This window comes from Eucyclogobius newberryi, unplaced genomic scaffold (assembly GCF_026437365.1).
Source record: "Eucyclogobius newberryi isolate DKJ021-1_F unplaced genomic scaffold, fEucNew1.0.hap1 SCAF_20, whole genome shotgun sequence".
NCBI classification, from domain to species: domain Eukaryota; kingdom Metazoa; phylum Chordata; class Actinopteri; order Gobiiformes; family Gobiidae; genus Eucyclogobius; species Eucyclogobius newberryi.
In genome coordinates, this window is record NW_027315835.1 from 11,564,555 (window position 1) to 11,589,285 (window position 24,731).

Here is a 24,731-nt window from a genome sequence, read left to right on the forward strand (position 1 = left end):
TTTGCTCCTATCTGTACTACTCAAAATCAAGTACTTCTTCCACCACTCTTTAGTAGTAGTTTGTATTTCATGTGGAAAAAATCTAAAATACATAAATAAATAAACATTATGAAATTGTAGGTTACAAATAATGATAATGCAAGTGAGGACGAACATGCTTTATTATTCAAACACCAATAGCATTGTGCATATTTTCTGCTGTAAATACATTCTCAGCTGTCATCCTCTTGTACTTCCTCCTGTAAAAGAAAAGTCAAGCCACAAATTATGCATCAACTTGGATAATAGTTGCACATCTTGGTCATTTATATTATACCCTGTTTTCAGTTGTGCTTATTTCACCTTCATTCTCTGGAGCTGGTTCTTCTGGATCTGCCTGATACAAGAGAAAACAATACATCATCATCATCTAGATTTGATCATTTTGTCATTTGATTGTAGTCGATTATGTTGAGTTGCAAACGAACAATAATACATAACCATTAAATACAAATATAAAAAGGTAAGTCAAAATCCAGTCAGTTTATCTTTACCTTATCTTCATCACGTGGAGAGGCGTCTGTATTTTTACCATCTTCTTTGTGCGCGTCTATTTGAGATGAATCTTCCTCAGCTTTATCGGCGTCTGCACTCTTAATGTTTGCATCCTTTGAATAAAATTATACAACATGAAGAACACATTATTAAATCAATGCTCATCACCTATAATTATTGTTTGCAGGTTATATTTCTGTACCGTCTTCTCTATGCTGTCCGTATCACTCTGTTTCCCATCGACTTCCTGCAAAGTTATGGGCAATGATCACGTTATACCAAACACATCTTATAGCTATGTGTGTTTTTATTCACATATTTTTTCATTGTGAAAAATCAAACTGTCAAAACAAGACCTTTTCCTGATCCTGTGCGACTCTAGGACTTGACGTTTCATCATCTTCAGCTGAAATGGTTTCTTCTGGTTGCTCTTTTTCCCGGACATTGTCAGGATCCTTGACATTTTCCTTCAGGTAAAATTGTGCACAGTGAAAATTTGTGATAAAACAGATATGATAGTGTCCTTTTTTCCCCTGAATATGCTTTTTTCCTGTCCTTTTTTCCCTGAATCCTGACTTAAATTCACTCAATTCACCTTGTGTCATTGCAAAGCTGCAGATGTTGGATTTTAGCTGCGATCATCTCCCTCAACTTCCTAGTGTTTTCATTAAATCTTCACTTTTCCCTCCTAAATCTTGCTCGTGCTCTGCTTTTCTCCATTCTTTCATCCTCAGCATAAGCAAACAGCAGACTTCCTTGACCGTGCAAATAATTCTCACCCAACAAAAGAGATTATAATATTTTTGTAACATCACCTTATTTTGAACTTCTTCATCAGGCGACGTTTTATCACCTTCTTCTTGCTGGTCAGGTTGGTTTAACGTTTTATCACCTTCTTCTTGCTGGTCAGGTTGGTTTAACGTTTTATCACCTTCTTCTTGCTGGTCAGGTTGGTTTAACGTTTTATCACTTTCTTCTTGTTTATCAGGTTGGTTTAACATTTTATCGCTTTCTTCTTGTTTATCAGGTTGGTTTAAATCTGTATTTGAAGGTTCAGCAGGTCCGTGATCCGATATTTTGACCTGAGGGAGAGTTATGGGAAAGTTTAACCGTGTTTTTGCAAATTGATCTTGATGTAATCATGATTTAACATTGCACCTCCTCATCTTCTGCGTTGTCAATGCTTTGCTCGTCCTCGACTTTATCCAGCTGGTGGACATCTCTTGTTTCTGTGGTTCTTTGCTCCTCAGCTGTCTCCACTGCGCTGTCAGTCTCCTCAGCCTCAACCTTTTCACTTTCCTGGTTAATACTCGGCTGTTCTTGTTCCTCATTTTCTCCATTCCTCTGATCTTTAGGTGGTTCTTGGGTTTCTGCAGCATTAGCGGTTAAATCCGTCGTTGTGCTGCCCCCTTCTGGAGCTGAGAGTGGTCTGTTCTCTGCATCTGCTGTGGTCTCCTGGTAGAGAAACGTTTAACCATTTAAAATGTAATTGAACTCAATACAGGGAGGGTTCATGCAAAGTAGATATAGCTGTATAGTTGTTGAAAATTGAAGAGATGCACAGTGTAAGTTTAGTATAATTGGTTTACCGTGTATGTAAATCATGCAGAAGATTCAAGCATGCAAGGAAATGTAGTAATGGTTTTAAATGGTATAAGAGCGAAGGACAAATTTAAATGTTTAGATCACCTCTTCAGCATGATTGCCAACTTTGGATTTTACTTTGTTTTGGTCATGTTGGTCTTTTGAGTCGAGGTTAACCGTTGTCTCATCTTCCACCTGTGTTTTTTCCTCTGTTTGTTCTATTTGTGCGTCAGGGGCGGGTGTATTGTGTCCTTTTGTTGTCTCTTGTAACTGTTGAATGAAATGAATACTTGAAGGTCACTGTGTCTTTTCCCCATTTATATTACTGTGGTGGCATTATAAAATAGCTCCGTTAAAGCCCACAGACGTATTACCCGTTTAGACTTTTGAAACTCCTCCATGATCTTTCTCTCTTCCTCCTGCAGCTTCTGTTGATATAATGCTTCTTTTCTGGCTTCGGCCAACTCGCTCTCCATCTGAGCCACCGCAGCCTTTCTCTGAAATCACACACATTTCTATCAAAAAGGTATTTGCCTAACTCTATGCTCCAGGTCATGTCAAACAAACAAAACACATCAAATACACACATATTACATACACCAAAGTGTTATAGCATCATTTTAAATTACTAGGTAAATTATAATCGTATGACACAGGCTACAGCTCATAAATGTAACGCGAGCCTATAGAATGTCACAAACTTTATATTACTAGATGTGCCAAAATGTCCATAGAAACAGCCAACATCAAGTAAACAGAAAGGGCCGTGCAACAACACAATAGGCTGCTGGGTCACGAGAGGTAGCAACATGAATACATTTGAATAAAAGCCAAGTTTAATATTAGCTTAATCTTAATATCTCCATTGGTTTAAAATTAAGCTAACTGAAGAGAACATTTTCTGAATTGAATCTCAAGCTGTGCATAATTTGCACAGGGCTATTAAACATACAAATAATAAAGACTGTTGAGTTAATACTAATAATACTAATATTAATTCTAATTTGAAGTAGTACATTTGAATAAATACTGTCTTTTACGTGCTTGATGTGTATAAAACATTCTGCTGTGCCTCTGCCCAGTAGGACCCCACTTGGGAACCACTGGGCCAGTACAAACAGGTTGGGAATAAAACATTAATCTTATTGTTGACATTGCTATCATAACCATACCTCTGTCTCATATTTCACATTGGCCTTGAACTTGTAAATCCAATGAGCAAGATACAGGACTGGGTCATCAGGGCGCCGCTCGGCCACTTCAGCCAGACCCTCCGCCAAACACTGTCCCAGGTGCTTCTTTAAATACTCTGAATCCATGGTTACCTCTGCGTAAGAAACACAGACAAAATCATGTGTCATTTTACAATAACCCTTACAGCAATGTGTCAAATGCGTGTTTAAATTGCACTTACCTGTGGATCCAAACAATTTAACTTTAAACTTTTGCTACTTTAAGCAAAACGAAACTCTGACTGTCTTTAAACTAGGACCGCAACAGTGAGTTTACAAGGGAAACGCAACCAAACAGAACACAAACTCGGCCTCCGGATGTGTGTGTGTCGCCATGGCAACCGCGTCACGTCATTAAGGGTCCCCTGCGCTGCTCAGCACACGAGCTTAAAATTATGCCTGTTTTTTTACACTATGTGCAAAAGAGACAACTTATTATTTTTAAGTATATATATTATAACGATATTAGCACAGTTGGTAAAAATAAGTGGTTATTTAGATTAGATGTTTCGGGTTTTATGTCACTACATTGCCATCTAGTGGTGAGTGAGCAGATCGCTGTATTTTCAGGTTATCGTTTGGGACATATTCTGTTTCGGGAGGTGTCGGTGCGCTCTGTGATTTGAAGTCAAGTTCCCTGAATCGCTGACACAGGTTCTGTCCATGGGAGAAGCGTGTGAAGAGGCCCCAGCTGTGTCGGTGCGGCTCACACTCAGAGTCAAAGGTCTGGAGGTCCCTAGACTCATGGTCCTACCTGGAGCGGCTTCGGGTTTCACTGCGGGACAGTGCGTCAGCTCCAGCTGTCCTGGTCCTGCCCAGCGCTCCCACCGCGGAGGATTCAGGAGTCCTCAGTAAAAGCTTCACGAAATACCGGGCTTCTTAAGTCACTTTCTGTGGAAATATTTGGTAAAAACGTGTAAGGTAACGTACACTTTGTTTGTGTTTATTTCAAGTGCGTCCAGTGTAATGCTGTTCTTATTGTGCACTTTGCATTTTGTCTTGTAAGGTTCCATGCTTAGTCTTGTTTTGTTTTTTCACACGCCTGATTTTGTTTAGTCTGGAGTTCCTGCAAATAACATGTAGGCCTTTGCCCACCTCAGATGTTTCATTTAGATTAACTGAACAATCACATAATACATAAATGATTGAAAAACACATTCTGCTATGCCAAAGAAAGTAAAGGATAGGTTTGTTCTAATAATATGATATTCATGTAATTGAGCTTAGGTCAAATTTGGAATTGGTAGATTTATGGCTCCTCAGCAATGTTGAATGTGTGTTGGTGTCGCCCTCACAATAACAGGCCTGTCCTCACCTGGCAGGTGAAGCCTCTCTCTCACACGTTTCCAATGCCTCTGTGAACACTATCAGCCCCCACTATTCCTCCTGCATCTGAGCCTCTATTTTTAGTCCATGTCTTCATAGAAGATACTATGATACTCATTTCCCTACTCATCTGCCCAAAATTGTTTCTCAAGCATATACCAGTGTTTTGTAGATGTCATAGTATCAGAGGAGACCCCAGACACCAAAAAGTCCTCTTTTGTGTGCTCTTTTTCAGGCTGCCAGCCAGTGCACCTGCTGCTCTTCTGTTGTGTCAATGTGTATTTGAACTGAAAAATATGGCAATATCACTATGAATGTGTCCGGTACAGTCACCTGTTGTACTTTCTTTTGTGTGCACATTTGAAAGCGACACAGTAAATGTCATCGCGAGGAGGATGCAAAATGAGTTTTAGTCTGTGTGTGTCTTCAATCACATGGTCTTGGACTTAGAACGTGTTGGTTTTTAGTTTCTTTGACACAGAGTGAGCCCATGTGACCTCTTGGCTTTGCATTTGTATTTTCCAATCTTCAAAAGGTGAAATAAGGTTAGAGATAAAATATGGATTCCAACTGCGTCTGAAACAAGAATCAATAAATTCATCACAACTAATCGATTATTAAAATAATAATTTACTTTAGTAATGAATCTGTTGTTCTTTTCACTATGCACGGACTCCAAAACTTGCCATGTGCTGAGAGAAGAGGTTTTATGCTTCAGATCGAGCCAGAAATACGAGAAAAAAAATACAAAGAAATGTGAAAAATGTGTTGCTTTTAATGAAAAAAAAAAAAGAAACAAGGTTGCAACTGTCTGACCAAACATGCGGGCGCAGCCCGCATGTTTGGTGCCCCGTCGCCCCTGGCAAGTACAGTGAACTAGCCCATGCCGAAGGCATGGATCAAGCATACTTACTCCTGCTATGACAGAAATAGTCAACAATGAGTGAATGGGCGTAGCCCATTCACTCATTGTTGACATTCCTCCAAAAACAATCCTGGCATCGTCCCGTACGCGAGAATCCATGCCGCAGGCATGGGCCATGCTTGTTTCTGCTCAAATCAATGGAAGTCTATGGGGAGTGGGCGGGGCATCCCGACGAAATAGGGAGTGACGAGCGCGTAAGCGCTCGTAATGATGATTCCACCCCATGGCGGCATGGGGAAGGCTTAGAGCTTTCAAACGATGTATAATTTGTTGTTATAGTGGAAACGGCTATATTGTTTTTGCTAAAAATATTATTATTTTTTTTATTATTTTTCTTGTTCTTCTGCTTTTTGAGCTCTAATTTGACCCCCTGAACATGCTCAAAAACTCACCAAACTTTGCCCAAAATTCAGAATCGGCGAAAAATTTTGTTTTTTCTGGGCCATTTTTTTTTTCCTAAAAAAATGGCGCGACAGCGCCACCGACAAAAGTCAAAATACATTGCGCCTATGGGAGACGCCACACTTTAACGAACTCCTCCTAGGGCGTTTTGCCCACCGACCTCAAAATCGGTGTACGTCCTCTAGACAAGTGGGGCATCTAAAGTTATCCAAATTTTAAGGATAGCTTTTACGGTCTTTGTGCGACGGAGCCGCAAACGTTTCCCTGAATTCTGACTATTTGGCCTTCAGAGTGGCCTATAAACAATAGAGTTTTTCCAAATGACATGATATTTTGAACAACATTCTAATTTGCCATCCTGATCATAAAAGTATGAGAGCCAAAGTCATATTTTGTACGGCGTAACCGTAGCGATGACAGAAACATCCCATGTTATCCTTATGGGAAAATCGTAGAATCGCTCAAATCACCACATTTTTACGCTTCACACTTTAACAAACTCCTCCTAGGGCGATTGTCCGATCAAGTTCATATTTGGAGAAAATCATCTACACAAGCGGGGCATCAAAACTTATCCATATTTTGATTCTAAGTGCTACGGTCTCTGTGTGGCGGACCCGCAAATATATGTCAGAAATGGGAAAACAGCGAAATCTCTGAAATGTTCACATTTACGCTTCACACTTTAACAAACTCCTCCGTGGGCAATAGCTCGATCAAGTTCATATTTGGGGAAAATCATCTACACAAGCGGGGCATCAAAAGTTATCCATATTTTTATTCCAAGTGCTACGGTCTCTGTGCGGCGGCGCAGCAAATTTGACTGACACTTGTGTTCATTTGCACTGGATTGGCCATGTCCAATGTGTCCCCGTCTGTCAAGTTCTTTTTTAATTCAATACACAATAAGGGCGCCATCTTTATCAAGTCGAAAGCGCAGAGTCGGAAGGCCGGCGGCCCGCGAGGGCCGTTGGATGCCGCTTGCGGCTTTAATTTGTTATTGTACTCAGTGAAGATGTTCTCTTTAGCTTAATTTTCAGTCAAATTTAGTAACATTCTCATTTTCACAGGCTTCTCATAATCTCTAAAGAACAAATCAAAAGAATGATAGCCAGATCAATTGATTACCAAAATAATCTTTAGTTACAACCCTAATTCCAACATCTGTTTGGACTATTTGCTGATTATATGTTTGTGCATAAAAAAAATTGCAACGGTCAAATGGGCCAAATAGTAATAATTTAATTCCTCAATATCCTGTTCACAAAAAACAGAGTCTAGATCATTACAACTGAATCTTTTTCTACAATGGAACACTCCTGGACGAATGAGAGATTACACCGACTTCCTGTTCAGATATTTTGCAGAATGTCCACCCTGCTCGTCATCCCTATTTCACATTATGCTGCCTTTGGAACTACAGACATGATAACATTAAGCCCTCTTATTGTCTATTGATGTGGCGATTCTGTTATAAAAGTGTATGGTTATACATCAGCAGCCCTATAGGTCTATTAGACATGAGAGCATGCAGCTGGTCCTGGAGATTACCGCAGGTCTTCGCAGCTTCCTGGTATGTAATGTTCAAGACATACCGTGAATGACAGCAGCTGTCGTCTTAGTGAGAGCATAATGTGTTCAGGAATATGTCTTTAAATACACATCAAGGCTAAATGCAGGGGGATTACGTAGATCATAAATTTCGACTGTTTTAGAGTAGTTCTTCTTTGTGAATGGATGTTCCTTGTGTGAAGTTGTGGACAGGCCTGTTTTAATGTGCCCCCTATAGGGTTGAAATACAAGGTTAATGGATAGGTGACAGGGTGTTGAAGCAGGCCAGAGAGAGTGAACTTCAGCGAGCGATGGCTGCGATTTGACCCCGTGAGAAACATAGGGGAATGGGGCCACGGCAAATGTCAAAGGACGTGTGATAAAAGCTCTTGTTTGCTCACTCGATTTGTTGTTTACAGCTTAACTAAATTCTCGACATGGTCAGTGACAGTGATCAGTTACAGGCTGAAATGTTTGTCATGATCCTAAACTCTCTTATACTTTACATTCACATATTCTTTAATCCGTTTGTATGCATTCTGGTTCAAAAGTAATAACATGGTCAAATATTAGTTGTATCCGGATGTCATATACAATTTTATTGTTGTGTTTATTGTGTGAAGAAAGATCCCAATTTTACCCTTTTTTTAAATCTACACGATGACCAAACAAGGGTTCACATTGTCTGACAGACTCACATTCCTCTGCACGGGTTCAGAATGACTTATTATGCTGTTAGACCCAATTTCCCAAATATATCCTGTTTTCAAAGAAAATAAAAAAAATAAAAATACAGTGTCATAATTTAAAAATCATACCAAGTCATCATGTGACCCCCATTTTGGGCAGCACTGCTCTAGTATTTGACCATTTTTATGAAATAGAACTTTTTGAATGTTAAAGTAAAGTTTATCAAATCAAATCAAATCAATTTATTTTTGTAAGGCCCAAAATCACAACAACAGTTGCCTCTGAGGGCCACATAAACAGTCAGATACCAAATAGTTTACATTTATGTGTCCTTCTTATAGTATTTAAAATAAAATACTATATTATGTATTTAAAATAATGTTATTTTTTTTAGTTCATACGATTTATTGTGAGCTGTATAATCATGAGTGTCTATGAAATTAATCTTGACATACCTATTTGTGGGTGAAACTCTTTGTGTTGCAATCATATTGTTTAAAAGACTGATCCTGGTCCAAATGATAGAATACTGAAGATATGTTTTCTGATATAAACTGCTCTCACCGAGTGTGATTAAAACACTAGTTTTGTTGATTCCTGGAGGGAAGGTGTGGTAAGCTCAAGTGGTGGAGAAATCACCCACCGATCTAAAGGTTGGTGGTTGAACCATACCTTTGAGCAATACATACTCTACCGCTGTCCTTGGGCAAGACACTTAACCCATGTTTCCCCCAGTGACTGCGTAAACAGGTGCATGTGCGCTTGAAAGTGTGAGTGGTTTGAGTGCGGTGTGGAGGTGGAGAAGTGTGGTAGGAGATTAGGCTGGTGTGGCAGAGGGTACAAGGCAGTACTGAGCTGGGTAAGACGAGTTGGCTGTCGGTCCTGTTTATCGGTGGGATGTGAGGCTCTCTGCGAGGGCTCAGCCGCTCAGGAATGAGCAGACTCATCGTGCTTCTGAAAGACGACACTAGCTCCTGACGGCCTGTAGCAGCTGTGCAGCCACATTATCTGTGTGAGCGTGTGGTGCGCTCACAACTTTTAATGCTTCATTTTTGTCTGAGTGCTCCAGTTATTGGCCTGTTCATTCATTACATGTGTGTGTTTACTCCCTGTGCACTATGTGTATTCTTCATTTGGATTGACTTGGATCAATGAATATACCACTATCACACTGCATTATTTACCATATACCATAAAGTGTACCACGCTTCTTCATTTCATTGTGTTTAATCTAGTCTATGAAACTAACTTTAGTCAATGTTTTTTGGTCTTGGCTTTAGTAGGTGGCAAACACTTGCCTTTTGGGAAATGAATAGTGAGTGTCCTGGCAGCTAAACTAATAAGTAATCCGATGTACACACCTTATGTCATGATGTCTTTAGAGGGAAAGTATCCGAGTGTCTAGTAATTTTGTTACTATAGAGACATTTTTAAGAGCTCGTGGTTCAGTGAGAGCAAGAGTGCCATGTTGCTCTGGATGGATGGAGGAATGTGGGGTGTGGAGATGAAGCACAGATCAAAGCTCACTGATGAGCACTACCAATTCCAAAGATACATATGCACAGATCAGGTTACAAACATAAAGCTGTTTACATGTCGAAACTTCATATCATTCAAGATATATGTTATGACAGTTATAATCAATAGTAATTAAATTGCAGATTCCTTCTTCTAGTTTCTCCTTGGGAAGACTTGGTGTGGCAGTTCTGTTTCGCGATGCGAAGATGGCCATCCTGCTCCCTCCCCCAGGCACTCAAGTTTTCCGGCCCTTCACCCAGGAGTCGCTGGAGGAGATCGAGAGGCTCGTGGAGGAATTTAAAAAGGCAGCTGAAGTAGAGGGCCATGAGGAGGAAGAGCCAGAGGGACCTAATCCAGACCTTGAGGCGGGCAAGAGCCTACCTATGATCTTTGGAGACCCTCCATCTGAGCTGCTCAACACCCCTCTGGAGGACATCGACCCCTTCTACAAAGCACAGAAAGTCAGTCTGAACTCACAGCCTGTCTCAGTACTCTGAGCCTGAACTCTGTAGGGCTTTTGATGAATGACTGAATGCATCCTTATGTACATAGGATGATGATTCAATTATGCATGCAAATGATGCAGTATGTGTCATGTCGAAGTAAAACTGTTCAAATGAGTCATTATGATCTGTGTCCTCAGACATTCATCGTGGTCACTAAAGGAAACACCATCTTCAGGTTCAGTGCTGAACCGGCCTGCTACATTCTGAGCCCCTTCAGTCGATTGAGGAGAGGAGCCATTAAAATTCTCATACATTCATATCCTTTGTACATCACGGTTGGTCAAATCTCTACTTTTATTATTGTGTTCATGGCGAGTGCAACATGTATTCCTTAATCCTGGATTAAATTATTTAGCATGTTCATCATGCTCACAATTCTGTCCAATTGTGTGTTCATGACAATGAACAACCCACCAGCCTGGAGTAAAACTGTTGAGTATGTACAGCATCATCTTTGACCATAAACATCTATCTATTTCCCCTCACTCGTATATGTTTGTATGTTTTATGTGTTTTCCCAGGTATGTTTTCACTGGCATTTATACTATGGAGGCAACAATCAAGGTGTTGTCTCGAGGTTTCTGTATGGGACCTTTTACATTCCTTCGAGATCCATGGAACTGGCTGGATTTCATGGTTATCAGTATGGCGTATGTACCCTGCTGTATGCACCGTTTTCTTTCACTTCGATGTTGGTCTCAATTGTTGAAACATTTTTTTCCTCAGATATCTTACTGAGTTTGTTGACCTTGGCAACGTGTCAGCTCTCAGGACCTTTCGTGTGCTTCGAGCCCTCAAAACAATTACTGTGATTCCTGGTACGTCTGCAATAATGTGCTCAATAACATGATCATTTTGAAGCGTGTGCGTCAGAAAATATTGAGATAAACAATAATCACTTCATGCCACTGACACGAAACCCACAAATTTAAATAAATGTGAGAGACTGATTCATCCTCGCTGTGTGAAGGAGAGGTTTCGCAGGTCTTTCCTTCCTGCTGCTGTCAGACTTTATAACAAACACTGCGAGCCCTGAACACGTGCAATACTTGACACACATGACTGAATTAACCATGTGCAATACCGTCATATTCATATGCAATTACTGTCGAACTCACAAGCAATTAAGGCCATATTCATGTGTTTTGTTTACTTACCATTAGTATTAGTACTATTTAGTCTTATGCTAGCTATTTTTACTTCACTTTGTTTTATTTTTTATTATTTTATTATAATGGTATTTGTATTTTTATCTTTATCATTTTATTTTATTTATTTATTTATTTTCCTCCATTCCCTATTAAGATATGAGAGGAGTTTTGTTAATAAGATATTTTTGTTTTGTTTATAAGAGTTCTTCTATTAAGAGTTTTTTTTTTAAAACTTAACTATAAGTTATCTGTCCTTTCCTCCTGTATCTACTGCGTTGTAACACCGAAATTTCCCCATGTGTGGACAATAAAGGATTATGTTATCTTATCTTATCTTAAATGTAGAACCGTGCAATGTATAATCAATGAAAGGGAAATAATGAGCCTTAAAATACTGTTCATTTGTCATTTATTGAACAATTGGTTGATACAGTCTTGTTACCGGCCGACAGAGTATGTACAATGTAATATGTTTATGTTCTGTTTTGTCAGGTTTAAAAACCATTGTAGCTGCACTGATCCAGTCCGTTAAGAAAATGGTGGACGTGATGGTTCTGACTGTCTTTGCCCTTGCTGTGTTTGCTCTTGTCGGTCTTCAACTCTTTATGGGAAACCTGCGTCAGAAATGTGTGCGCTGGCCCCTCTCCAATGACACTACCTACGACTACTTCAACTCATCATCTTTATTCAATGACTCTTTATTATTGGACAACACCACGCATTTCAACAGTTCGTTTGATTTCACAGGATATATCGAGAATCCAGGTAAAAAAAACACACACAAAATACACATTTGACAATAAATGCATTTGGAATTCTTGACATTTTATTCTGTTGTAGAAAATCAGTATTTTGTGGAAGGCAGTCTAGATGCTCTGATTTGTGGAAACAGCTCAGATGCTGGGTATGCTCATTGATTTGTATTTGTTTAACATTTCTAACACAGGTATTATAGATGAATATGTTTTGATAAATGTAGATGTATCTGATACTGGACAAACAGACTGTGACTTATTTTCCGTGTTGATAGAAAGTGCCCTGAAGGATACACCTGCATGAAAGCTGGGATGAACCCTAATTATGGCTACACCAGCTTTGACTCTTTTGGCTGGGCTTTCCTTGCTCTCTTCAGACTTATGACACAGGACTACTGGGAAAACATGTTTCAGCTGGTCAGCATCTCTTTAACTTGAATTGAAAGTGTTTAAAGCTTTGTCCTAAGTTCCTGTAGTTTCTTTCGCCTCTGCCACACAGATCCTGCGTGCGGCTGGAAAGACGTACATGTTGTTCTTTGTGGTGATCATCTTCCTGGGTTCGTTCTACCTCATTAACCTGATCCTGGCTGTGGTGGCCATGGCCTATAACGAGCAGAACCAGGCGACGAAGCGTGAGGCCATAGAGAAGGAGGAGGAGTTTCAGAGACTCCTGCTGCAACTTAAGAATCAAGAGCAGGTACTGTACATGTTGGTTTGCGCACTATGATAATATATAGACATGTTGAATTACAAAAAAATGTCATGAAAAATATATATTTGAGCACAATCTTGAGCAATCTTATGCTAGCTATGTTTTACTTTACTTTATTTTATTATTTTATTATTTTATTATTTTATTATTTTATTATTTTATTATTTTATTATTTTATTATTTTATTATTTTATTATTTTATTATTTTATTATTTTATTATTTTATTATTTTATTATTTTATTATTTTATTATTTTATTATTTTATTATTTTATTATTTTATTATTTTATTATTTTATTATTTTATTATTTTATTATTTTATTATTATTTTATCTTGAGCTTTTTATTTTATTTTATTTATTTATTAAATTTGTATTATGGTATATGTTCAGTGCTTATGGTCAACGCTGATAACACCTTGACCAAAACATTTCCCTCCAGGCCCATCTCCATGGGAGCCATGTAACTCTCAGTAGTAAGAAGTCCCTGAGTCGGCGCTCAGCATCAGAAGGCAGTCCGAGCCCTGAACATGACCAGATCACAAAGGACTGCAACAGCAGGGTTATTCCGAGACTCCTTGTCAGAGCACCCACTATGGTGGAGGTATGTCATTTTAGTTTTTAAAGTCAGTTAAAGGTGCACTATGTCATTTTTCTAGAAGAAGGTCCACCACCAGGCCAAGTTCATGTGACCCTGCTCACAGAAACAGTTTTTTAAACTTATTTTGAAAAATCCACTCTAACCATATTATAATGGTTTTCTCTCATCACCAATGTACTTAGTGTTGTATTTCTATTGACTCATGCATGTTTGAGTAATCCTGTATTGTTCTGCATTTTAGGTTCTAGTGCACTGAAATGTAAAGTACAGAAATGTCACATAACTATTTTTCAACAATAAACACACATACAAATGCCATGGTGAAATGCCACTATGAAGAGCGGGGCCTGTCCGTTAATTTACCTTTTTCTGTTATTAAGCTGTTTTAAATCAATATTGCAATTTACAATTAACCAAATTTAAACTAAGGATCTAAGTATGTTATATTTGATTACTAAAAACCAAACAAAACATAATATTTATTCTATAAGGTAGTTTTTAGCAATTTCTTGAATAATGGATATCAATGCTTTACTGAGGAATATTCCAGGCAAAATAATAAGCAAGCGGCGGAACAGTTACTTTGTGCACCTTTAAGATTAAAAGGTAGTTTTGCTTAACTATGAATTGGTAAATCAAGAATAATGGCTCAATTTGTTCACATTTCTTGTACAGGTTCCCCCTGATGAGGAGGAGACAGAAAAATCCTTAGGCTCTGCTCACAGCAGCATGCTTCATGTGGAGGAACCAGGCCTGATGAACAGAACCGAGAGCGCTCTCACTATTGCTACTATGGCAGCCATGGAAGGTATAGTACCTTTATAAAAATATAAATCTAGCACAACGTGCTACAGACAAGCTGCCCATGTGCTTGTTGATGTAATCTCTCACTAGTCCAGGAGTGGTCCATGGTAGAAATATTGTCAAAGGTAGTCAATGTCAAAAACCTTTTCTACCATATCAATGTGGTTTGTCACACATTTACAGGGTACACCACATAGTGCGTAAGTAACTTTTGTATTTTCAGGTTACACAGTAGCATTGTTTCATCACAACATTCTGAACCTGGATAACCATTTTATGCTTGTGACATCTCTGTGGCCTCGTAGTGTTAAGCTTAGCGCATTTCGGCTCAATTTAGACCTGGCACTCGCAGGCTGTTTATTAAAGTCACCCATGTCTGCACTTGTAGCTTCCTGTGTATCCTGTTTTGTATCGATGCCTTTCAAAGCATATTTACACAATACTTTTACTACTGTTTGCCTCTTTTGTCTAGAGTTGGAGGAAGCTCAGCGGCCATGCCCGCCCGGCTGGTATAAGTTCGCTGACATGTTCTTAAAATGGGACTGCTGCTTGCCTTGGGTGACCTTTAAGAAGCGGGTTTATGTTGTTATGATGGACCCATTTGTGGATTTGACTATTACCATCTGTATCGTCCTGAACACCCTGTTTATGGCAATGGAGCACTATCCAATGACACCAGAATTTGACCACATGCTCTCAGTGGGCAATTTGGTAATTAACTGTTTCTGTAGCGACAATTTGTTCATTTTAATAACTATAATACAATCCTGATCTTCCATCTCTAGGTTTTTACTGGTATCTTCACAGCTGAAATGTTCCTCAAGCTAATAGCCATGGATCCATACTACTATTTTCAAGTGGGGTGGAACATTTTTGACAGCATCATTGTCACTCTGAGTCTGGTTGAACTTGGTTTGGCCAATGTGCAAGGCTTATCTGTTCTCAGATCCTTTCGTCTGGTAAGAAATTGTCCTTTGTTGCTTTTCCTTATAATCACTTTACCATCTCTGCTCTTTCTTTTGAACAGCTTCGAGTCTTTAAACTGGCTAAGTCATGGCCCACTCTGAACATGCTGATTAGGATCATTGGAGACTCAGTGGGAGCCTTGGGAAACCTGACTTTAGTGCTGGCCATCATTGTCTTCATCTTTGCTGTTGTGGGTATGCAGCTGTTTGGCAAGAACTACAAGGAATGTGTGTGCAAGATATCAGAAGACTGTGAACTGCCGCGGTGGCACATGACTGACTTCTTCCACTCGTTCCTCATCGTGTTTCGGATTCTCTGTGGGGAGTGGATTGAGACCATGTGGCATTGTATGGAAGTGGCTGGTCCTGCCATGTGCCTGATTGTCTTCATGATGGTCATGGTCATCGGAAATCTGGTCGTAAGTCTGTTTTCACTCTCTAAGAAGGGCGGGCTTGTGGCATTAACTAATAAGCGATTGTGCCCGGAGTGAGAGAGAGGGAAGGAGAGAAGGAGAGAGAGCATGTGAGCAAACTCGCTGGTGCTTTGCTTAAAAGAGGCAGCAGGAAACTTGCAGCAGGAAACTTGAGGCTGCATTTAAGTGTCATAAATAAACAGAGCCAAGTGGCTATAATTCTTTATCGTCCCTACTCTGGAGTGGATTATGAGCCCTCTCTCACACGAGCACGCACACACAGGCTGTTCAGGCTGGGATGTGTTCGACAAATCTCAAGCAGCAAAACACTCTTCATTTGGCAAGAATCTGTCTCACATTCACTTAGAAACAATGAAAAAAAGAAATTAGCCAAATGTATCAAGCAATTAATACGCGGCTAAGTCAAACTCGTTCACAGAAAACTAAACATTGGTAGTGTCTATGTGCATAAGAAAACATATGTTTGGATGGCAGAGTTTGCAGCAGCAGTGGTTCTCTGGAGACTCTCAGCACAGAGGTCAGGGGAATGAAGTCAAGTTGTTTATTCTGCTTACAAGGTCACACACTGCAGCTTATCTCTAGTTTATCTTTAAGTATAACCTGATGTGACCTGGTCAAATCAATTCTATAATATAATGATATAATTATGATGTTTGTGTAGCCTGTGCTTCAGTTAAAATATTCTATCTAAAGTGCATCATACAGGAAATGACTTGTGATTTGTTAAAAAAAAAAAATTGTAGGTGAACCCCGCTTTACAGAGGCTATAACTTTGTCTCATTTCAAATAACCAACATGTAACCGCTGATTAATAAGTGTCTGCTCTGCTAGAGACCCAGAGTTACCTTTTCTCCCCAGGCCGCCCCTCGTTTATTAATAATAATTTTGCATTGAATTTAAATATTGTCTCAAATCTTTATTTTATTACAGTATGTTCCATTGTTTTCTTTATATATTTAATGACAGTGTTGTGTTAATAACCTTGTTTAGGTCCACCAAATGCCCAGAACAGTACAGCGGACTTGACACCTGTATTAAATGTTACTAAGAGTCATATATTTAGTTGTCATCTGCTCTTTAACCTTTGTAGATTTAGATTACTTTAACTGTGTTATAATTGTCACTGCTGTGAAGTTGCAAAGCTGATAAACCATTTTAATAGTTGACAGTTGTGTCGCTATAATACCCTGAGATAGTGTGGTCTGTCTCTGAATATTGCCAACTCCTTTTGCCGAAGAAGCCAAAACCAAACAGTCAGTGTCATGTCTTGTAATCGTATCCAAGAGCAGGTCCTAGGACCAGTGTGAGACACTTAGGGCTTGTTATCATCACTGAAGGCAATGGTAAATACAATCTTGTATTATGGGGAATTACAAGAGCCAAATCCATTTCCGCTTGTGTTATTCATAGCTGCGGGAAAGGAAGCAGCTTATCATAATGTGATGACAAAAGTGTTGCAGAGTGTCATGCCTGAAATTATTAAGGTTTTTTGTGGTTCACACCTCAGCTCGCAGCATTCAGTACGTGCATGCGCATTTAGAGACATGAACACTATTCAGAGTGACATAAAGACAAATTATAAACTACGCACGTCATCAAAGGAAGTTTCTATTAAAAACCAATGACTGGACTGGTCAGACAGTACCTCTGACCTTAAATACACGCTAAGACCATTGCTCTAGTGAGCGTGTGCAGCCCCTGCTGTAACACACACTGACAGGTGAGGCAGCAGAGAGCGGGTGGACTGAATATACATAATAATGCAAATGGGTTTTAAATATACTGACTCAAATTGATATTTAAATATTTGTTAGGATTTGCTTCAAAAAGGTATTAAGAAATGGCATTCCATCTGAAATCCTTTAAAAGGTGTGGTTAAAAAGTATGTTTCTTTACAATCACTTGTTTTTTGCTGTTGCCAGGAGTATATTTCAGAGGTATCTACTATCCATCTACTGTTTCTATTGCAGGAGTATTATTTCCCAGATACATAGTTTTAAAGTAATAGTTAATAGTTACACAATCCATAAACATATGATAATCTAATATGCCCTTTCTCAGATGCAATATGTAACAGTAGTTGTCGAGCTGTTGGCAGACCCTGACGCTGACTGAGTGCAGACAGACTCAGCCTTTTACAAGCCCATGAATCAAATCCTTACATAAAGAAATCTGTTCATATCTTGTTCCCACTTACACTTATTTATTGCTGGGACAGTTTGTGGGGCTCATCCACAGCCTCCTCGTCCTGCCTCACAGCTTGGACACAGGAATGTAACCATGATCTCCCGCTAAACCTCTGGAACAGGAACTGCAAAATGCCTAATCTAACTGGCTTTACAGTCTAAAGATAGCTACATAATATTTACTGAGGTTCCTGCAGCGTGGACTTGATATGTGATGTCATGTGAGATACTCTTGACAGTGATTTAGCCACTTTAGCGACTAAAGGTTATTAGTAATTAAGACCCCACTCAGGCACAAGGAAATTATAGCACCTCTTTTTCCATACTTAATAATAATAATAATAATAATAATAATAATAATAATAATAATAATAATAACACTGATTATCTCCTTATCACAGCACACTTTAGTGGTTTGGAAAAAGAAAATGAATCAGGTTTGACAAAAATGCAGTTTTTTGGTGTCTCCCTTTTCCTGCTGTGCTGTCCTAATAACCACAAAGATATGAACATTTTCAGACGTCTAATACTAAACAGTTCATAAATCATAAATGTTATAATTGACTGACTTTTCCCCTCACAGGTCTTGAACTTGTTCTTGGCCTTGTTGCTCAACTCCTTCAGTGGGGACAACCTGGCTCCCGGGGAAGAGGATGGAGAGCTGAACAACCTCCAGATTGCCATTGGCCGGATCAAGTGGGGGTTTGCTTGGCTGAAATCATACATCTTTCAAAAAGCTTTGGAATTACTTGAGAAAAAAACGCCAAATGATTCTGATGATCCAGACAGTAAAATGGAGGAGATTGAGATGAACCATTTGGGCTCGACTCCAGCTTTGAAATTGACTGATGGAATCCCGAATTGTGTAGTAGAGGGAGAAGCTTTTGTGGACGGGGAACTTGGATTTAGTGTTCCAATGGCAGAAGGAGAATCAGACTTTGAAAACATAGATTGTGATGATGAGGATGAAGATGAAGATGATGAAACTTCCTCAAGTGATGAGACAAGTGATAAGAAAATGCTTGAAATGGTAATTATACTTATAATTAACCTGGAATAGCATGATATTATGGCTTGTTACATAGTACTTAACAAGGTAGGAACAGCATATCATGTGTAGTGTAAATAAAACGTTATTTGCATCCAAAATGAAAAAAAAAAAAATTATATATGAAGCTTTACATATTTTTGTATATATTTGTTCTTAAGATTTCTTTGATTTTATAGAGAAAAACAAGAACTGAAGATCTTTGGTATAGAGGTGTCAAAGTAAGAAATATAATTGTATTTATCTTTCTGATGAATATTGTAAAAGCAAGCTACTAAATGTGTTATTTATACTTACTGTTAGCTACAAGGAGCATTAAGTGGGGATGGGGATTCTTCGGTCTGCAGCACTGCAGATTATCAACCATCAGAGTCTGAACCTGAGGAGGTGGAGGAGGAGGAGCCTGACCCAGTGGAACCAGAGGCCTGCTTCACTGACGGTCGGAAATACTACACACATTTCGTAGTAAATGTGCCTGTGATAATAGCTGTTCACTTTGTATAAATATCATTTAGGTTCATTATATTGTAATAACACAAGATGTCAAACCATATTGCACGGTTCTCCTTATGTCTGGCTGGGTTTCCTCCTGGCACTGTGTTTTTCCAACGCACAATAAGCACCGTAGGCTTATGCGCCAGATCCAGACAAAGATCATGGCTCAAGATCAGAAGATTGGCCCCTGGGTGTTGCACTGCAGTTGGTTACTTCTCCTGACCTGTCCAGGGCTGCTGATTGAAGGATGGGTCAATTACTAAGACAGATTGTTGATAATTTAAACATTTCTCATTTTAAAGGCTGTGTTCAGCGCTGGCCCTGTCTGTCTGTGGATATCACTCAAGGTCGAGGTAAAACCTGGTGGAACATCCGGCGGACCTGCTTCACTATTGTGGAGCACGACTGGTTTGAGACCTTTATCATCTTTATGATCCTCCTCAGCAGTGGGGCACTGGTAGGTGCTTGTCATTAACATTAACTGTCATATTCTCATGTTGATCAGTGTCACTTTCACAGGCCTTTGAGGACATAAACATTGAGCGCAGACGGACAATTAAAATTATACTGGAATTTGCTGACAAAGTCTTCTCCTACATCTTCGTGGTGGAAATGATCCTGAAATGGGTGGCGTACGGCTTCAAGACGTACTTCACAAACGCCTGGTGTTGGCTGGACTTTTTCATTGTAGATGTAAGTGACACATTTTTTATTGGTTGTTGTTAAACTGTACATTGTACAAAAGGTGTTCATTGCTAAATTATTTGATTTTGTGATTAGAAAGTGTGTGTTTCTGCCTCAGATTTCCCTGATTAGTTTAGTTGCCAACTGGATGGGCTATTCTGAACTTGGACCAATCAAATCCCTCCGAACTCTCAGGGCACTCAGACCTCTCCGAGCTTTGTCAAGATTTGAGGGAATGAGAGTAAGTTTCTTTTCCAATAAATAATATCATAAATAAATTGTGTGATTTGTTTTGCTACTAATTTGACTGGCTTGTATTTGTGAGTTTATGACTGCATGCTTACTCAGCGGACATACTATAAGAGCCGCTTTGGTAAGACCAATGATTATCTAAGCCCAGTATTATCTTTACATGTGCCTAATGAAGGCAATGATATTCTTGGGTTGCAGGTTGTTGTCAATGCCCTCGTCGGAGCCATTCCCTCTATCTTCAATGTGTTGTTGGTCTGTCTGATCTTCTGGCTCATCTTCAGCATTATGGGAGTCAATCTATTCGCTGGAAAGTTTTATCGCTGTATCAACACCACGACTGCAGAGCTCTTCCCCCTGTCGGAGGTTAACAACAAGAGTGACTGTTTGGCACTCCAAGAAGCCACACAGGAGGCGCACTGGGTCAATGTCAAAGTCAACTATGACAATGTGGGAAGTGGATACCTCTCCCTTCTTCAAGTGGTGAGACAAGCTGTACTAATAATATGCTCCTGTCATGTGAATGACGGTGTTACTTTATAAATATTTCTGTAGGCAACCTTCAAAGGGTGGATGGACATCATGTACGCAGCTGTTGACTCGAGAGAGGTACTTTCACTGTACCTTTTACAAATGTTGCATTTGGTTTGGTTTGAACTGCTGTGAAATAGGATATATGATATATATATATATGATATTGTTTAAAATATATATTTTCAGCAAGGAGAGCAGCCTTCCTATGAGATTAACCTGTACATGTACATGTACTTTGTTATCTTCATCATCTTTGGGTCATTCTTTACTCTCAACTTGTTCATTGGTGTGATTATTGATAACTTCAACCAACAAAAGAAAAAGATAAGCATAATTATAATAAAATATTTTCATTCATAATGGTGTAGTTTCAGTGTAAATTTTTAAGCTTTAAAGTACATTGAGTGATGATATTTGACTGTCTCTGCACTTTGGAGATAAGGACATCTTCATGACTGAAGAACAGAAGAAATACTATGAAGCCATGAAGAAACTGGGTTCAAAGAAGCCACAGAAACCAATCCCACGTCCAACAGTAAGAGTTCTGGATGTGTATCCTACATGGATACTGAATGTTATTTTCAAAGCTGGGACAAACTGGTATAGCATGCCTCACCCCTGTCCCCTCTCTCAACCTCTGACCCCAGAACCCAATCCAGGGCATGGTGTTTGACTTCATCAGTCAGCAGCCATTTGACATCTTCATCATGGTTCTCATCTGCCTCAATATGGTCACCATGATGGTGGAGACAGACAACCAGAGCCCAGAGAAGGAGGACTTTCTGTTCAAAGTCAACGTGGCCTTCATTGTTGTCTTCACGGGAGAGTGTGTGCTGAAGCTGATCGCTCTGAGACAGTACTACTTCACTAATGGATGGAATGTTTTTGATTTTGTAGTGGTGATTTTGTCCATCGCAGGTGAGTTTCAGATGCAGTACACTGTAAATGTGACCTCAAACTATGCTTTCATTACAGTGTCATAAGAGGTATATTAAAAAAGATCAAGATTTAGTTTTCTCATATTGATCGATTTTAACTGTTTTTTCCAAAAACAAAGTAAAAATGGCTTTTAGTAGTGATCTAATGATGAGCACAAAACTCTGCACAAAAAACATACATTTTTATAGTCAGAGTATTGACAATTTCACATGATTCAATCTCGATCTATCAATCTTTCAATTAATTTCCCAGCCCTAAATTCTACTACTGCTTACACTATTTTGGCTAGTGACTGGTTTAGGTTTGCCAGAGCGGCCATTGACTACTGACTTACTATTATTACTATATTCAATTGGCCCAACAACACAAGCTGTAGGCTGAAACTGACTAGTAAACAAGGCAGGCTTAGTTTCAGTTATAACTCCTCCCCTTCCCTTTGGGCAGATCCAATTTGAGCTCAGGAGAGTATAAATACTTCTCCACCATTTCCCTTAAGATTGAAAACTACTCTCGAATGAAAGTCAAAACATCTTCACTTCCAAAACCCGTGTCTTGCTGACTTCCTTTGAAACATTTACCTACCACACTATTGCTATTGTGCATGAATAAAATACTGTTTCTGATCCCTGTGCCATTCATTTGTTTCAGGAACAATGCTCTCAGACATCATAGAGAAGTACTTTGTCTCTCCCACTCTGTTCAGAGTCATTCGTCTGGCCCGAATCGGCAGAATCCTGCGACTCATCAAAGGGGCAAAGGGCATCAGGACGCTCCTCTTTGCTCTGATGATGTCGCTTCCTGCTTTATTCAACATCGGCCTTCTCCTCTTCCTCGTCATGTTCATCTTTTCGATTTTCGCCATGTCCAACTTTGCCTATGTCAAAAAAGAAGCCGGGATCGATGACATTTTTAACTTTGAGACTTTTGGCGGGAGCATTATCTGTTTGTTTCAGATCACCACCTCCGCAGGTTGGGATGGGCTTTTACTACCTATGCTTAACAGGGAGCCTCCGGACTGTGACCCAAACTTTGAGCACCCGGGCACAGACTTCCGAGGCGACTGTGGCAACCCGGGGATGGGCATGATGTTCTTCTGCAGCTACATCATCATTTCGTTCCTGGTCGTGGTCAACATGTACATTGCCATCATCCTGGAGAACTTTAACGTGGCGCAGGAGGAGAGCGGCGATGCGCTATGCGAGGAAGACTTCGAAATGTTCAACGAAACGTGGGAGAAATTCGACATTGAAGAAACACAGTACATTGAATACGGCAGACTTTTTGAATTTTGTGACGCCTTACAAGAACCGCTCAAGGTGGCCATGCCTAATCGCTTCCGCCTTATCGAAATGGACATAGCTTTAGTCACTGGCGACAGAATTCACTGCATTGACGTGTTGTTAGCTGTTACTCAGATGGTCCTGGGAGACACTGTGGAGATGGCAGCCATGCGTGAGAGTATTTTGGCAAAGTTTGCACTCAGTAACCCTAAGATAGACACGTTTGCTCCCATTGTCACGACCGTGCGTCTCAAAGAGGAGCTCCAGTCCGCTATCATGATACAGAAAGCTTACCGAGCACACCTGTTGAAACGGTGCATACGCCACGCCGCCTTCATGCACCGCTCTCAGAGGATAGGAAGCGGGGAAGAAGACAAAGAACCTCCGGAAAAAGAGGGTCTTTTGGCTCGACGGATGGGAGTGCTTTACGGCAGTAACCGGGAGCTCGCGGAGGAGTTGGAGCGGGTGGATTTACAGACTTTAGTGGAGCAGCAGCTTCCTCAGACTCAGAGAGACTCAGACAGCCCTGAGCCAGATCGGCCACATCTCTTGGTTGTGCCTGTGGAGATAACGAATGAGGTTTTGTTACATTCAGCACCAAACACGTACCCCTTTATCCACTTTGAAGACCTACAAGAGTCCATTGTTTAGCAAAGAAGAGTGATAATGTTAACAGGTTTTTTTACTGATCTGAACAGGAGCCTTCTCTGAATATTTCAAGTTTAGAGGTAAATGATTCCTGTAGTGTAGGCTGTAAACAGAGCCCAAAGCTCCTGTTCCAGTCCCAGAGATGGAAAATGTGAGGTACGTGTCTGTCACAAAACATATTCTTGTTGGACGTATACAATAAGAAGGGAGTAGTAGAACGAGTAATAGAAACATTGTTATCTCTGTCTCTCTCAATATGGGTTTGTATATTTAAACACAGATAATGTATCATTTTATCAGGGCACAACATGTTACCAGTGTGTGAAATACTGCAGTAACTAAAGTGACTGCTGACAAATTGAGTAACAAGCCGACTGGCAGAGCTAACATGAAGAGCCCAGTTTATATTGCACTATTTATACCTACCTACGCCTCCACGTCCAGCTCAAACTAACAAACTAACTTAAACCCTCTGATATTAGAGTGTAATGTTTGTTCTGTGAGGCTAGATCCAGGGATAAACAAAAAAAAAAAGGATTCACCTGCCGTCTTAACTGAAATGTCTTACTCTTGGTTCACATTCTGCATTTTCAAGCACTTTCAGTTTTCTAGTTATCTATGACTTCGCCCGCTCTTGGTCCTGTTTGGAAGAGAAAGGGTCAGGTTTCTTTCTAAAGGGTCACACTTTAACCTGCTGCATGTCACGTGACCCGCGGAAACAGCTAAACCAGTGCAAACTGTAACATGTACAGAGTGTCCTCCACTGTTTACATTTCAAATGAAGAAAAAGGGTCACAACCACCCCTGGCCTGTGTCGTGAATGTGTATATTTTGTTATCGATGATCAATTATATCTGAAGTGGTAGAGAAATAAAAAGAAAAGGGATGTGTTTTTGTTATTGACTGCCCTCTAGTGACTGTTTTGGACTGAACAGCCCTATACATGCGTGTTTACTACCAGAAAAAATAAATCACAACG

The 24,731-nt window shown here is 39.8% G+C and overlaps 2 protein-coding genes across 3 annotated transcripts; one reads left to right on the forward strand and one right to left on the reverse strand.

The window, feature by feature from the left end:
• Nucleotides 1-157: 157 nt before the first annotated feature.
• Nucleotides 158-4,187, reverse strand: dydc2 (DPY30 domain containing 2). The gene is made up of 10 exons (XM_072455529.1): nt 4,105-4,187; nt 3,291-3,445; nt 2,493-2,615; nt 1,693-1,989; nt 1,350-1,616; nt 891-1,001; nt 737-781; nt 534-647; nt 317-376; nt 158-239 (listed from the first exon to the last, which is right to left on the reverse strand). The coding sequence occupies exons 2-10, from the start codon at nt 3,435-3,437 to the stop codon at nt 213-215; spliced, it is 1,191 nt and encodes a 396-aa protein (XP_072311630.1). The 5' UTR covers nt 3,438-3,445; nt 4,105-4,187; the 3' UTR covers nt 158-212.
• On the forward strand, nt 4,181-24,638 carry scn4aa (sodium channel, voltage-gated, type IV, alpha, a). Of its 2 annotated transcripts, XM_072455527.1 has the most exons (27): nt 4,181-4,271; nt 9,920-10,223; nt 10,406-10,533; nt 10,624-10,704; nt 10,790-10,918; nt 10,995-11,086; nt 11,912-12,184; nt 12,260-12,323; nt 12,450-12,591; nt 12,674-12,871; nt 13,328-13,489; nt 14,162-14,294; nt 14,763-15,001; nt 15,076-15,249; nt 15,318-15,674; nt 18,459-18,905; nt 19,103-19,144; nt 19,227-19,362; nt 19,721-19,875; nt 19,938-20,111; nt 20,221-20,343; nt 20,553-20,834; nt 20,907-20,960; nt 21,072-21,209; nt 21,316-21,420; nt 21,533-21,803; nt 22,473-24,638. In XM_072455527.1, the coding sequence occupies exons 2-27, from the start codon at nt 9,969-9,971 to the stop codon at nt 23,753-23,755; spliced, it is 5,637 nt and encodes a 1,878-aa protein (XP_072311628.1). In that variant the 5' UTR covers nt 4,181-4,271; nt 9,920-9,968; the 3' UTR covers nt 23,756-24,638. The 2 variants fall into 2 exon arrangements, with proteins under 2 accessions (XP_072311628.1, XP_072311629.1); XM_072455528.1 differs by lacking the exons at nt 4,181-4,271; nt 9,920-10,223; nt 10,406-10,533; ... (2 more) ...; nt 10,995-11,086; nt 11,912-12,184 and having other exon boundaries at nt 12,266-12,323; nt 12,454-12,591.
• Nucleotides 24,639-24,731: the final 93 nt, after the last annotated feature.

Coding starts and splice junctions, on each gene's coding strand:
- dydc2 (XM_072455529.1), bottom strand. CDS start 3,437: ATGGATTCAGAGTATTTAAAGAAGCACCTGGGACAGTGTTTGGCGGAG. Junction 1,990..2,492: donor AGTTTCAAAAGTCTAAACGG/GTAATACGTCTG, acceptor TTTCTCTACCAG/GAGACCACAGCAGATGCAGA. Junction 240..316: donor TAAGCACAACTGAAAACAGG/GTATAATATAAA, acceptor TTTCTTTTACAG/GAGGAAGTACAAGAGGATGA.
- scn4aa (XM_072455527.1), top strand. CDS start 9,969: ATGGCCATCCTGCTCCCTCCCCCAGGCACTCAAGTTTTCCGGCCCTTC. Junction 11,087..11,911: donor AACAATTACTGTGATTCCTG/GTACGTCTGCAA, acceptor CTGTTTTGTCAG/GTTTAAAAACCATTGTAGCT. Junction 20,112..20,220: donor TGGACTTTTTCATTGTAGAT/GTAAGTGACACA, acceptor TTTCTGCCTCAG/ATTTCCCTGATTAGTTTAGT.